This window comes from Myodes glareolus, chromosome 5, assembly GCF_982192425.1.
Source record: "Myodes glareolus chromosome 5, mMyoGla1.1, whole genome shotgun sequence".
Classification (NCBI taxonomy): Eukaryota; Metazoa; Chordata; class Mammalia; order Rodentia; family Cricetidae; genus Myodes; species Myodes glareolus.
The window spans coordinates 63,632,086-63,644,728 of NC_142030.1; the positions used below are offsets into that span (position 1 = coordinate 63,632,086).

At 38.4% G+C, this 12,643-nt stretch overlaps 1 protein-coding gene across 4 annotated transcripts in view; it reads left to right on the top strand.

The window, feature by feature from the left end:
• Positions 1-12,643, top strand: part of Rabgap1l (RAB GTPase activating protein 1 like) — a 632,406-nt gene that overhangs the window by 164,183 nt on the left and 455,580 nt on the right. For all 4 annotated transcript variants that reach the window (XM_087906361.1, XM_087906363.1, XM_087906362.1 and 1 more), the window contains one exon: positions 12,481-12,574. In XM_087906361.1, coding sequence (XP_087762487.1) covers positions 12,481-12,574 — 94 coding nt within the window. The remainder of the gene's footprint in view (positions 1-12,480; positions 12,575-12,643) is intronic.

Consider the following 12,643-nt stretch of genomic DNA (forward strand, 5'->3'; position numbering starts at 1 on the left):
TTTCAATCCATGTCTTTTGTTTTGCTTTGCGATCCAGTGGGTTTAACCTGGGCTGTGTAGTTAAGGGCATAGTACTCATTGGATCCTGATGGGTTCAGTAGTGGATATACAACTGAAGGCAACCATTCTCTATCCCAGAATATATCTGTAGCCATTAGTTCAGCTGAAAGGGGTAGGGACCCTTGAGCTCCTTCATCCATGCCTGGCTGTTGACAGGCTCATTTGTGTGCGAGCCCAGTGCAGGCAATTGCAAGCTGCTGTGAGTTCATGGTTGTGATAGCTGTATCATACCCAGGAAGTAGGATTTCTTGTTCCTTCTCCCTGACTTCTTGAACTTACATTATTTTCTGTCCCTATTCTGTAATGTCCCCTGAGCCTTAGAGGGGGTGCTATAGATGTCTTGCTTAGTGTCAAACATTCATTGTCTTCATCACTTGGACCAGCCATGACTATATGCATTCACCCATAAAGGAATGCTATTGCTTGAATATGAGCCTCTTTCCCTCCTTTCCCCATGCCTCACTTTTCCTCTTTCCCTCTTCTCTCCTCCCATTCTTTCCCTCTCTTCTCCTCTCCCTTTTCTTCTCTCTGTTGTTCTCCTCTCTTCCCCTCCATTCTCCACTAGTTTTCATAGGACTGGAGATTAAATACAGGGCTTTGCACTTGTTTGGCAAACCGTCTATCATTAAGCTACCACTCATTTCCATTGACCTTCCTTTTGATTCCGTTATACTTTTGTCTGTATTCACCCAATTTAGTCAATATGTTTGTTTTATTTTGTATTTAAAATTACAGTGGAGTTTTATTTATTATTTTCATTGAGTGCTTAAATTTTATGTATTATGTATTGTACTATGTTCTTGTCTTGGCTCAATTTCTAGAACTTTATACTTTATTTATTAGTAAAATTGTAGTATGTTGGAGAAAATAACCCATTGCAATATGTTGGAAACTTTTATGCATTAAGTAATTGAAGTTTTACACTTATAGGTAGATATATTCCTTATTTTTGTTGCATCTTATTTTGTTTCATGTTTAGGCATTCCTTTACCACCAAGGCTAATAAGAATTCACATAATTCTTTTTTAAGGTTTATTATTATTATTAAAACTTTTTACCTCCTTCCCTCCTCCCATTTCCCTCCCCCTCCCTCCATTCCCCTCCCCCTCCCTCTCCAGTCCAAAGAGTGGGAAGTCCAAGTCCCCATCCCCCACACCCCATCCAGTTCTAGGAAGGTGAGCATACAAACAGACTAGGCTACTATAAAGCCAGTACATGCAGTAGAATCAAAACCCAGTGCCATTGTCCTTGGCTTCTCAGTCAACCCTCCTTGTCAGCCACGTTCAGAGAGTCCGGTTTGATCACATGCTCCATCAGTCCCAGTCCAGCTGGCCTTGGTGAGTTCCCATTAGTTCATCCCCAACATCCCAGTGGGTGGGCACACCCCTCATGGTCCTGATTTCCTTGCTCATGTTCTCTCTCTTTCTGCTCCTCATAAGGACCTGGGGAGCTCAGTCCAGTGCTCCAATGTGGGTCTCTGTCTCTATCTCCATCCATTGCCAGATGAGGGTTCTATGGTGATATGCAAGATATTGATCAGTGTGGCTATAGGATAGGACCAGTTCAGGTGCCCTCTCCTCAGCTGCTCAAGGAACAAACTGGGGACATCTCCTTGGACACCTGGGAATCCCTCTAGAGTCAGGTCTCCTGCCGACCCTAAAATGGCCCCCTTTAAGATCTATACTTCCCTGCTCCCATATCAACTCTTCCTCCATCCCAACCATCCCATTCCTTCAAGCTCTCCCCGTCCTCCCCTGTAACATGAAAGGGTTTACTCGTTGGAGTTTTTCTGTCCTGCCCGGCCCCCCAGCTATTTAGTCCCAGAGAAAAATCACACAAAGATCTCTATAAGTTATAAAGCTGATTTGCCCTTTAGCTCAGGCTTCTTATTAGCTAAGGCTCACATCTTGATTAACCCATTTTCCTGATCTATGTTAGCCATGTGGTTCAGTACCTTTTTCATTGGGTCAGCTCACATCCTGCTGCTTCGCTGATCTGGGCAGGAGTGGGAAGAATCAACTTCCTCCTCCCCAGAATTCTCCTGCTCTCCTTGCATGATTTCCACTTCCTGTCTGGTTTCCCCGCCTACATCTCCTGCCTGGCCAATCAGCGTTTATTTAAAGCATGATTGACAGAATACAGACAATTTTCCTGCACCACTTCCCCCTCTTTTTTTTTTTTTTTTTAAAATGAGTAGCCTGGGAGGCAGAGACAGACGGATCTCTGGGAGTTCAAAGATAGCCTGATCTACCGAGGAAACAGGGCAGGATAAGAACCCCAACAAGCACGCCCGGCCCCTTCATGTTACACTCCCCTTCTCACTTCTCTTGACCCATCTCACCTTACCCCAACACTACCCCAACCCCCGTGCTCCCAACTTTTGCCTGGCAATTTTGTCTACTTCCAGTATCCAGGAGGATAACTATATGTTTTTCTTTGGATTCACCTTCCTATTTAGCTTCTCTAGGCTCAAGAATTATAGGCTCAATGTTCTTTATTAATGTCTAGAATCCACTAATGAGTGAGTACATACCATATACATCTTTTTGGGTCTGGGTTACCTCACTCAGGATAGTGTTTTCTATTTCCATCCATTTGCATGCCAAACTCAAGATGTCATTGTTTTTTTACTGCTGAGTAGTACTCTAATGCGTATATATCCCACATTTTCTTTATCCATTCTTCCATTGAGGGGCATCTAGGTTGTTTCCAGGTTCTGGCTATTACAAATAATGCAGCTATGAACATAGTTGAACAAATGCTTTTGTAGTATGATTGGGCATCTCTTGGGTATATTCCCAAGAGTGGTATTGCTGGATCCTGAGATAGGTTGATCCCGATTTCCTGAAAATCCGCCACACTGATTTCCAAAGTGGTTGCACAAGTTTGCATTCCCACCATCAATGGATGAGTGTTCCCCTTACTCCATATCCTCTCCAGCAAAGGCTATCATTGGTGTTTTTTATTTTAACCATTCTGACATGTGTAAGATGATATCTCAAAGTTGTTTTGATTTGCATTTCCCTGATCGCTAAGGAGGGTGAGCATGACCTTAAGTGTCTTTTGGCCATTTGAACTTCTTCTGTTGAGAATTCTGTTCAGTTCAGTGCCCCATTTTTTAATTGGGTTAATTATCATTTTAAAGTCTAGTTTCTTGAGTTCTTTGCATATTTTGGAGATCAGACCTTTGTCTGATGTAGGGTTGGTGAAGATCTTCTCCCAGTCAGTAGGTTACCTTTTTGTCTTAATGACAGTGTCCTTTGCTTTACAGAAGCTTCTCAGTTTCAGGAGGTCCCATTTATTCAATGTTGCCCTTATTGTCTGTGCTACTGGTGTTATACATAGGAAGTGGTCTCCTGTGCCCATATGTTTTAGACTACTTGCCACTTTCTCTTTAATCAGGTTCAGTGTCTTCAGATTGATATTGAGGTCTTTAATCCATTTGGACTTGAGTTTTATGCTTGGTGATAGATATGGATCTATTTTCATTCTTCTACAGGTTGACATCCAGTTCTGCCAGCACCATTTGTTGCAGATGCTTTCTTTCTTCCATTGTATACTTTTAGCTCCTTTGTCGAAAATCAGGTGTTCATAGGCTTGTGGGTTAATATCTGGGTCTTCTATTTGATTCCATTAGTCGACTTCTCTGTTTTTATGCCAGTACCAAGCTGTTTTCATTACTGTAGCTCTGTAATAGAGTTTGAAGTCAGGGATAGTAATACCTGCAGAGGTCCTTTATTGTATAAGATTGTTTTGGCTATCCTGGGTTTTTTGTTTATCCATATGAAGTTGATTATTGTTCTCTCAAAGTCTGTGAAGAATTTTGTTGGGATTTTAATCGGGATTGCGTTGAATTTATAGATTGCCTTTGGTAGAATTGCCATTTTTACTTTGTTGATCCTACCTATCCAGGAACATGGGAGTTCTTTCTTTTTTCTGGTGTCCTCTTCAGCTTCTTTCTTCAATGCCTTAAAGTTCTTGTCAAATAGATCTTTCACTTCCTTGGTTAGAGTTACCCCAAGATACTTTATGCTATTCGTGGCTATCATAAAAAGTGAAGTTTCACAAGAAGTTTCCCTCTCTGCTTCTTTATCATTTGTGTATAGGAGGTCCACTGATTTTTTTTGAGTTGATCTTGTAACCTGCCACTTCACTGAAGTTATTTATCTGCTGTAGGAGTTCTTTGATAGAGGTTTGGGGGGGTCACTAATGTATACTATCATATCATCTTCAAATAATGAAAGTTTGACGTCTTCTTTTCCGATTCGAATCCCCTTGATCTCTTTATTTTGTCTTATTGCAATTGCTAGAACTTCAAGAACTATGTTGAATAGGTATGGATAGAGTGGACAGCCTTGTCGTGTTCCTAATTTTAGTGGAATAACTTTGAGTTTATCTCCATTTAATTTGATATTAGCTGTTGGCTTGCTATATATTGCTTCTATTAGGTATGATCCTTGTATCCCTAACCTCTCCAAAACCTTTATCATAAAGGGGTGTTGAATTTTGTCAAATGCTTTTTCCTCATCTTCTGAAATGATCATATGGTTTTTTTCTTTCAGTTTATTTATATAATGGATTACATTGATAGATTTTCGTATGTTGAATCAGCCCTGCATCTCAGGGATGAAGCCTACTTGATCATAATGAATAATTTTTTAATGTGTTCTTGGATTCGGTTTGCCAGTATTTTATTGAGAATTTTCACGTCGATGTTCATGAGTGAGATTGGTCTGTAATTCTCTTTCTTGGTTGTGTCTTTGTGTGGTTTTGGTATTAGATTAACTGGAGCTTCATAAAAGGAGTGTGGCAATGACTCTTCTGTTTCTATATTGTGGAATACATTAAGGAGTATAGGTATTAGCTCTTCCTGGAAGTTCTGGTAGAATTCTGCATTGAAACTTTCTGGTCCTGGGCTTTTTTTGGTAGGGAGATTTTTGATAACAGCTTCTCATTCTTCGCAACTAACAGGTCTATTTAGTTTGTTCACCTGTTCTTGGTTCAACTTTGGTATATGGTACTCATCTAAAAAAATGTCCATTTCTTTTACATTTTCCAACTTTGTGGCATATAAACTTTTGTAGTAAGATCTAATGATTCTCTAAATTTCCTCTGTGTCTGTGGCTATGTCCCCCTTCTCATTTCTGATCCTATTAATTTGCATGTTCTCTCTCTGCCATTTGATTAGTTTGGATTGGGGTTTGTCAATCTTGTTGATTTTCTCCAAGAACGAGCTTTTTGTTTCATTGGTTCTTTGGATTGTTTTCTGTGTTTCTATTTTGTTGATTTCATCACTCAGTTTGATTATTTCCAGTCTTCTACTCCTCCTGGATGAATCAGCTTCTGTTTTTTTTCTAGAGCTTTCAAGTGTGCTGTTAAGTGTCCAGTGTGTGCTTTCTCCGTTTTCTTTAATTGGGCACTTAGTGCTATGAACTTTCCTCTTAGCACTGCTTTCATAGTGTCTCATAGGTTTGAGTATGTTGTGTCTTTGTTTTCATTAAATTCAAGGAAGACTTTAATTTCTTTCTTTATTTCTTCCTTGACCCAGGGGTGATTTAGTAGTTGGCTGTTCAACTTCCATGAGTTTGTTGGCTTCCTGGGGGTAGCATTGTTGTTGAATTCTAATTTTAATCCATGGTGATCTGACAAGACACAGGTGGTTACTAATATTTTTTTTGTATCTGTGGAAGTTTGCTTTGTTACCGAGTATGTTGTCAATTTTCGAGAAGGTTCCATGAGCTGCAGAGAAGAAGGTATATTCTTTCCTATTTGTGTGGAGTGTTCTATAGATGTCTGTTAAGTCCATTTGATTCACTACCTCCAATAAATCTCTTATTTCTCTGTTTGGTTTCTGTCTGATTGACCTGTCCATTGGTGAGAGAGGAGTGTTGAAGTCTCCTCCTATTAGTGTGTGTGGTTTGATGACTGCCTTGAGTTCTAGAAGAGTTTCTTTTACATATGTGGGTGCCTTTATATTAGGGGCATAGATATTCAGGATTGAGACTTCTTCCTGATGAATTGTTCCAGTTATGAGTATGAAATGTCCATCTCCATCTCTTCTGATTGATTTTAGTTTTACGTCAGTTTTGTTAGATATTAGAATGGCCCCACCCGCTTGTTTCTTAGGTGCATTTGCTTGGAAAACCTTTTCCCAACCCTTTACTCTGAGTAGGTGTCTGTCTTTGTGGTTGAGGTGTGTTTCTTGTAAACAGCAGAATGTTGGATCCTGTTTTCGTATCCAATCTCTAAGTCTGTGCCTCTTTATAGGTGAATTGACTCCATTGATATTAAGTGATATTAATGACTTATTAATATAACATTATAACATTATAAAGTCATATAATAAAGTCATTATAACAATGACGGTTGTTGACTCCGGTCATTTTTTTTGGGTAGTAGAGTGTATGTGTTTTCCTTCTTTGAGTTGTGCTTGTGAAGGGTTGCTAGATGTCTGAGTTATTGTAGGCAGTGTTTTAAATGTTGGATTCCTTGGGTTGTGATTTTCCTTCTAATATTCTCTGTAAGTCTGGATAAGTAGCTATGTATTGTTTAAATTTGTTTTCATCCTGGAATATTTTGTTTTCTCCGTTGATAGTAAACAATAGCTTGGCTGGGTATAGTAGTCTGGGCTTGCATCCATGGTCTCTTAGTTTCTGCAGTACCTCTATCCAGGACCTTCTGGCTTTCATGGTTTCCATAGAGAAGTCTGGTGTAAGTCTGATAGGTTTACCTTTATAAGTTACTTGACCTTTTTCCTTTGCAGCTCTTAATATCCTTTCTTTAATCTGAATGTTTTGTGTTTTGATTATTATATGGCGAGGGGATTTTTTTTCTGATCCAGTCTATTCGGTGTTCTGTATGCTTCTTGAACCTTCATAGTAATATCGTTCTTTAGGATGGGAAAGTTTTCTTCTATAATTTTGTTGAATATATCTTCTGGACCTTTGATCTGCAATTCTTCTCCTTCTTCTACTCCTATTATTCTTAGATTTGATTTTTTTTATTATGTCCCATATTTCCTGAATGTTTTGTGATGAGAATTTGTTGGATTTGCTGTTTTCTTTGATCAGAGCGTTTATTTTCTCTATGGTGTCTTCATAATCTGAGATTCGTTCTTCTATCTCTTGTATTCTATTGGTTATGCTTGTTTCTGAAGTGTCTGTTTGGTTTCCATATCCAGCTGGCCCTCGGTTTGTGTTTTCTTCACTGCCTCCATTTCAGTTTTCAATTCTTGAACTGATTCCATTACCTGTTTGATTGTTTTTTCTTGGTTTCCCAGGGTATCATTTACGAATTTACTCATTTCTTCAAATTTTTCTTATATTTCTCTTCCATTTCTTTATTCATTTCTTCCATCTTTTTGTTATATTTCTCTTCTGTTTCTTTAAGTGAGTTATTCATACCCTGCTTAAGAGATTCTATTGCTTTCATAATGACACTGTTTTCCACTTCTTCCGGAATAGGGTGTTCAAGTCCTTCTGTCATAAGATCGCTGGGATCTGGTGTTTTCATCTTGTTTTTCAGATTGTTGGAGGAATTCTTGCCTTGGCGCCTGCCCATCTCTTCCTTCAGATGCTCTCCAATGGCTCTTCCCTCCACTGGGTCTTCTGCTACCGGATTAGTGCCCCTTGCTATCCAGGAATCACTTTGCCTGCAGTCCTACCTTGCTGCAGGCAGGCTATTAAAACAAAGGAACTCCCTCCCGTTGGCACTCACCGCCTGTCCAGGCCATGGCACCCACCCAGGCTGAGTTGGAGGAATTTAAGTCCCGAAAAAGCAAGAGAGAAAGGGTAGGCGTTCCAGGCAGAAAGCTGGGATGGCGTAGGAGGAGAGAGGGTTTAGCTGGGGGAAGCCACCCCTTTGGAGTAGCCAGGGAGATAAGGATCTGCTTCTTTTTTTTGTCTAGAGCTTTCAGCTGTGCTTTTAAGTCTCTAAAGTGAGCGTTCTCTGTTTTTTAAATGTGGGCACTTAGAGCTATGAACTTTCCTCTTAGCACTGCTTTCATAGTGTCCCATAGATTTGGGTATATTGTGTCTTTATTTTCGTTGAATTCAAGGAAGACTTTAATTTCTTTCTTTATTTCTTCCCTGACCCAAGAGCGGTTCAGTAGTTGATTGTTCAGCTTCCATGAATTTGTAGGCTTTCTGGTGGTAGAATTATTGTTAAATTCTAACTTTATTACATGGTGATCTGATAAGACAAAGGAGGTTATTAATCTTTTTTGTATTTGTGGAAGTTTGCTTTGTTACCGAGTATGTGTTCAATTTTTGAGAAGGTTCCATGAGATGCTGAGAAGAAGGTATATTCTTTTCTGTTTGAGCGGAATGTTCTATATATGTCTGTTAAGTCCATTTGATTCAATACCTCCATTAATTCTCTTATTTCTCGGTTAGGTTTCTGTCTGATTGACCTGTCCATTGGTGAGAGAGAAGTGTGGGAAGTCTCCATCTATTAGTGTGTGTGGTTTGATGTGTTTCTTGAGTTCTAGTAATGTTTCTTTTGTGTAAGTGGGTCATTTTATATTAGGGGCATTGATATTCAGGATTGAGACTTCATCCTGATGATTTGTTCCTGTAATTGGTATAAAATGTCCATCTCCATCTCTTCTGATTGATTTTAATTTAAAGTCAATTTTGTTAGAAATAAGTATGGCCACACCCACTTGTTTCTTAGGTCCCTTTGCTTGAAAAACCTTTTCCCAACCCTTTATTCTGAATAGATGTCTGTCTTTGTGGTTGAGGTGTGTTTCTTGTAAACAGCAGAATGTTGGATCCTGTTTTCATATCCAGTCTCTTAACCTGTCCCTTTTTATAGCTGAATTGAGTCCTTAATATTAAGTGATATTAATGACCAGTGGTTATTAACTCCGGTTATTTATTTACTTATTTTTTTGTTAGTAGAGTTTCTGTGATTCCCTTCTTTGAGTTGTGCTTGTGAAGGGTTGTTAGATGTCTGAGGTATTGTGGGTATTGTTGGATTCCTTGGGTTGTGATTTTCCTTCTATTACTTTCTGTAAGGCTGGATTAGTAGCTACACATTGTTTAAATTTGTTTTTATCCTGAAATATTTTGTTTTCTTCATTGATAGTGAACGAAAGCTTGGCTGGTTATAGTAGTCTGGGTTTGCATCCATAGTCTCTTAGTTACTGCAGCACATCTATACAGGACTTTCTGGCTTTCATGGTTTCCATAGAGAAGTCAGGTGTAATTCTGATAGGTGATAGTTTTATCTTTATAAGTTACTTCACCTTTTTCCTTTGCAGCTCTTAATATTCTTTCTTTATTCTGTATGTTTTGTGTTTTGATTATTATATGGCTAGGGGACTTTTTTTTATCCAGTCTACTCGGTGTTCTGTATGCTTCTTGGACCCTCATAGGAATACGTTTCTTTAGGTTGGGAACGTTTTCTTCTATAATTTTGTTGAGTATATTTTCTGGGCCTTTGATCTGCAATTATTCTCCTTCTTCTGTCCCTATTATTCTTAGGTTTTGGTCTTTTTATTGTGTCCCAGATATCCTGAATGTTTTGTGATGAGAATTTTTTGGATTTGCTCTTTTTCTTGATCAGTGCGTTTATTTTCTCTATGGTGCCTTCAGCATCTGAGATTCTTTCTTCTATCTCTTGTATTCTGTTGGTTTTGCTTATCTCTGTTGTCTCTGATCATTTACCTAGATTTTCCATATCCAGCCTGTTCTCAGTTTGTGTTTTCCTCCTTGCCTCCATTTCAGTTTTCATGTCTTGAACTATTTCCATTATCTGTTTGATTGTTTTTTCTTGGTTTCCTAATGTATCTTTTACAGATTTACTCATTTCTTCAAACTTTTTGTTATTCTTCTCATCCATTTCTTTAAGGGAGTTTTTCACCTCTTATTTAAGGGACTCTATCACTTTCATATTATCAATTTTTTTCTACTTCTTCTGGATTAGGGTGTTCAAGTCCTCCTGTTATAGGCTCACTGGGTTCTGGTATTTTCATGTTTCTTTTCAGATTGTTGGAGGAATTCTTGTATTGGCACCTACCCATCTCTTCCTTCAGATGCTCTCCAATGGATCTTCTGGTACAGGGTCAGGTCCCTTTGTTGGCCAGGAACCTCTCAGACAAAAGGCCTACCTTGCTTCATGCAGGCTATTCAAACTAAGGAACTCCTGGCCGGTTGCACTCTCCACCCAGTCCCAACACCCCAACAGGCTGAGCTGGGGGATCTTATGGCCCCAAAGAAGGGAGGAAGATGGGGTTGGGGGAACCTGGGCACAAGCTGGGATGGGATAGAAAGAGAGAGGCAGTAGCAGGGGAGAGAAGCCCCTGCAGACTGACCCGGAAGTTTATGGGGTTGATGTATATCTGTTCTCCGATTTCCAGGCCTCTGCTCTGGGTCAGGAACACCCTCACCCCTCTGAAGGATGTTCTGGTACAGGCTCAAGTCCCCTTGCTGGTCAGGGACCTCTCAGGCAAAAGGCCTACCTTGCTGTAGGCAGGCTATTGAAACCCCAAATAATTCTTTTATCACAGTACTTTTGATATTTATTATACTCAAAGTGTAAGATGTCTATGAATGTTTGTTTTTTCCCCTTTTATCTTCTGAATTTCGCATGTACAGTGTCATCAAATACTGTGGATCAGAATAAGATGGTGTTGTCTCATATACTTCCTAATTGAATACCAGGTTATGAGTACTTAGACTTACTACAAATCTGTTATGTAGGACAACTTATATTTGTTTACCTGAGATAATCTAATTATAGTCTGTTTTTCACTGTAACTTTTAATAATCTCTTTTCTCAAAAGTGCCTAATTTTCTGTGGTAATGTAGGATTATATGGCACAGTTGTTTATGTGGTTTGTTCTTTAGGATACTGTAGTTCTGATTCTTCAGCGGTTTGTGCTAGCACTCACTGTTCCTCTGATACCAGTTAAACTTCATTTGCTTTAGCTTTAGAATAAAACCTCATTTCTATTTGTTGTGATGAATTTGTTATTAACTTCTAAGTTGTGTATGTAAGCTCTTTACAGAGTGGGTCATACTCTTGTCTTCATTCCATTACACAGAGCCGTGCTCAGATTTTAAATAAAATATCTCAGTTCTTATCTGTTAGCACTCTAAAGTAGTTAAGCATTTTTCTCTGTATGTACATGTGTTTTGATTTTTGTGAATTTTTGAGTGGCTATGACCAAGTCTTTTAGCCTGCCCAAATGTACCTTTATTAATTAAGTGAATGTTTTGTATATCCCAGATGTGAATTATTTTATGCCGGCTTATTGTCTTTTGTAGTATCTTCAGAAGTACTATTTTTCACATAGATCCTTTTGTGGGAGCTGCTTACCAGTTTGTAGCAGCATTGATAAATCTTGGCACCTGAGCTTGGATAGACAAATTTTTAAAGTATCTTGTATTTTTAGGATAGTTTTTTGCTAGCCTTCTTTAGTTTTATGCCAAATCCTTTTTATAATTTAGATAAATCATGTCCATAACATTTCCTTTCTATAGCTCATGTACCCCTTTCCATTTATGGTGAAATATTGTTGGTTTAGTGTTCTTCAGCTGCTATGAGATCAGTTGCAAATCAGCCTTATCACTTCCAGAAAACAGTCGCTCTCAGCATTCTTTCACCTCTGGCAGCTCTTACAATCTTTCTTCATCCTTGTTTCCTGAGCCCAGTTTACGGTGTTTGTGAAATCTTTTGGGGCTGAGCACTGAACAGTCACTTATTCTCAGCACTTTTCACCAGGTGTAAATTTCTTCCTGTTACAAAATAGTTTGCTTTTTCATATGTTTATTTTGTTTTAATTTATACTTAACATATTTATGAGACCAGTGTTGACTGTTGTCTCTGATAAGTTTCACAGATGACAGGAACAACCAGAGTATCATCATGATCTATGTACTGTGTTTTCATTTCTTTGTATGTATCAAGTAGCCATGCCATCCTATTCTATTCAACTCTTAACCAGAGAGCCTCCGAGCATCTTGTGAAATTGGCTTCCTTTTTTTTTCTTTCTTTTTCTTTTTTTTCCAGAAATTGTGTGCCACGTGGAAAAGGGAGAAGGGAGTGCTTTTGGAGTGAGACTACCCTCATACCTTGTCATTTGGGTTCTGTTTAGTTCTCTTTGCTATTTGGGCATCTCAAGCGTTTTCTCAAATTAATATGGTAGATGAACTATTTGAGGAAAGGAATGAGACCCAATATCTCTCACTCTTCCATCTTCTAATATAACAACTTGCTTTAAACTATTGTCTTTGGATAAATCTATTTAATATAACTGTCTTTTGAGTCTTATCTGAAGATGAGTATTTTCATAAAACTATTTGACAATTTATTTGGGCACTAGTGTTCCCTTTTGGTAGATAAATAGCCATGTCTTACGGTTTATGATTTGGAAGTTCTTATATTTTATATAATGTGTATTTTTTTTTCCTATAGAAAGTGATAATGAACTCTCAAGTGGAACAGGTGATGTGTCAAAAGACTGTCCTGAGAAGATCCTCTATTCTTGGGGAGAATTGTTAGGAAGATGGTAAGAATTTATTTTTCTTATTCAAAATTTATAATTACATATTTAGTGTCAATTTTTATACTAATTAAA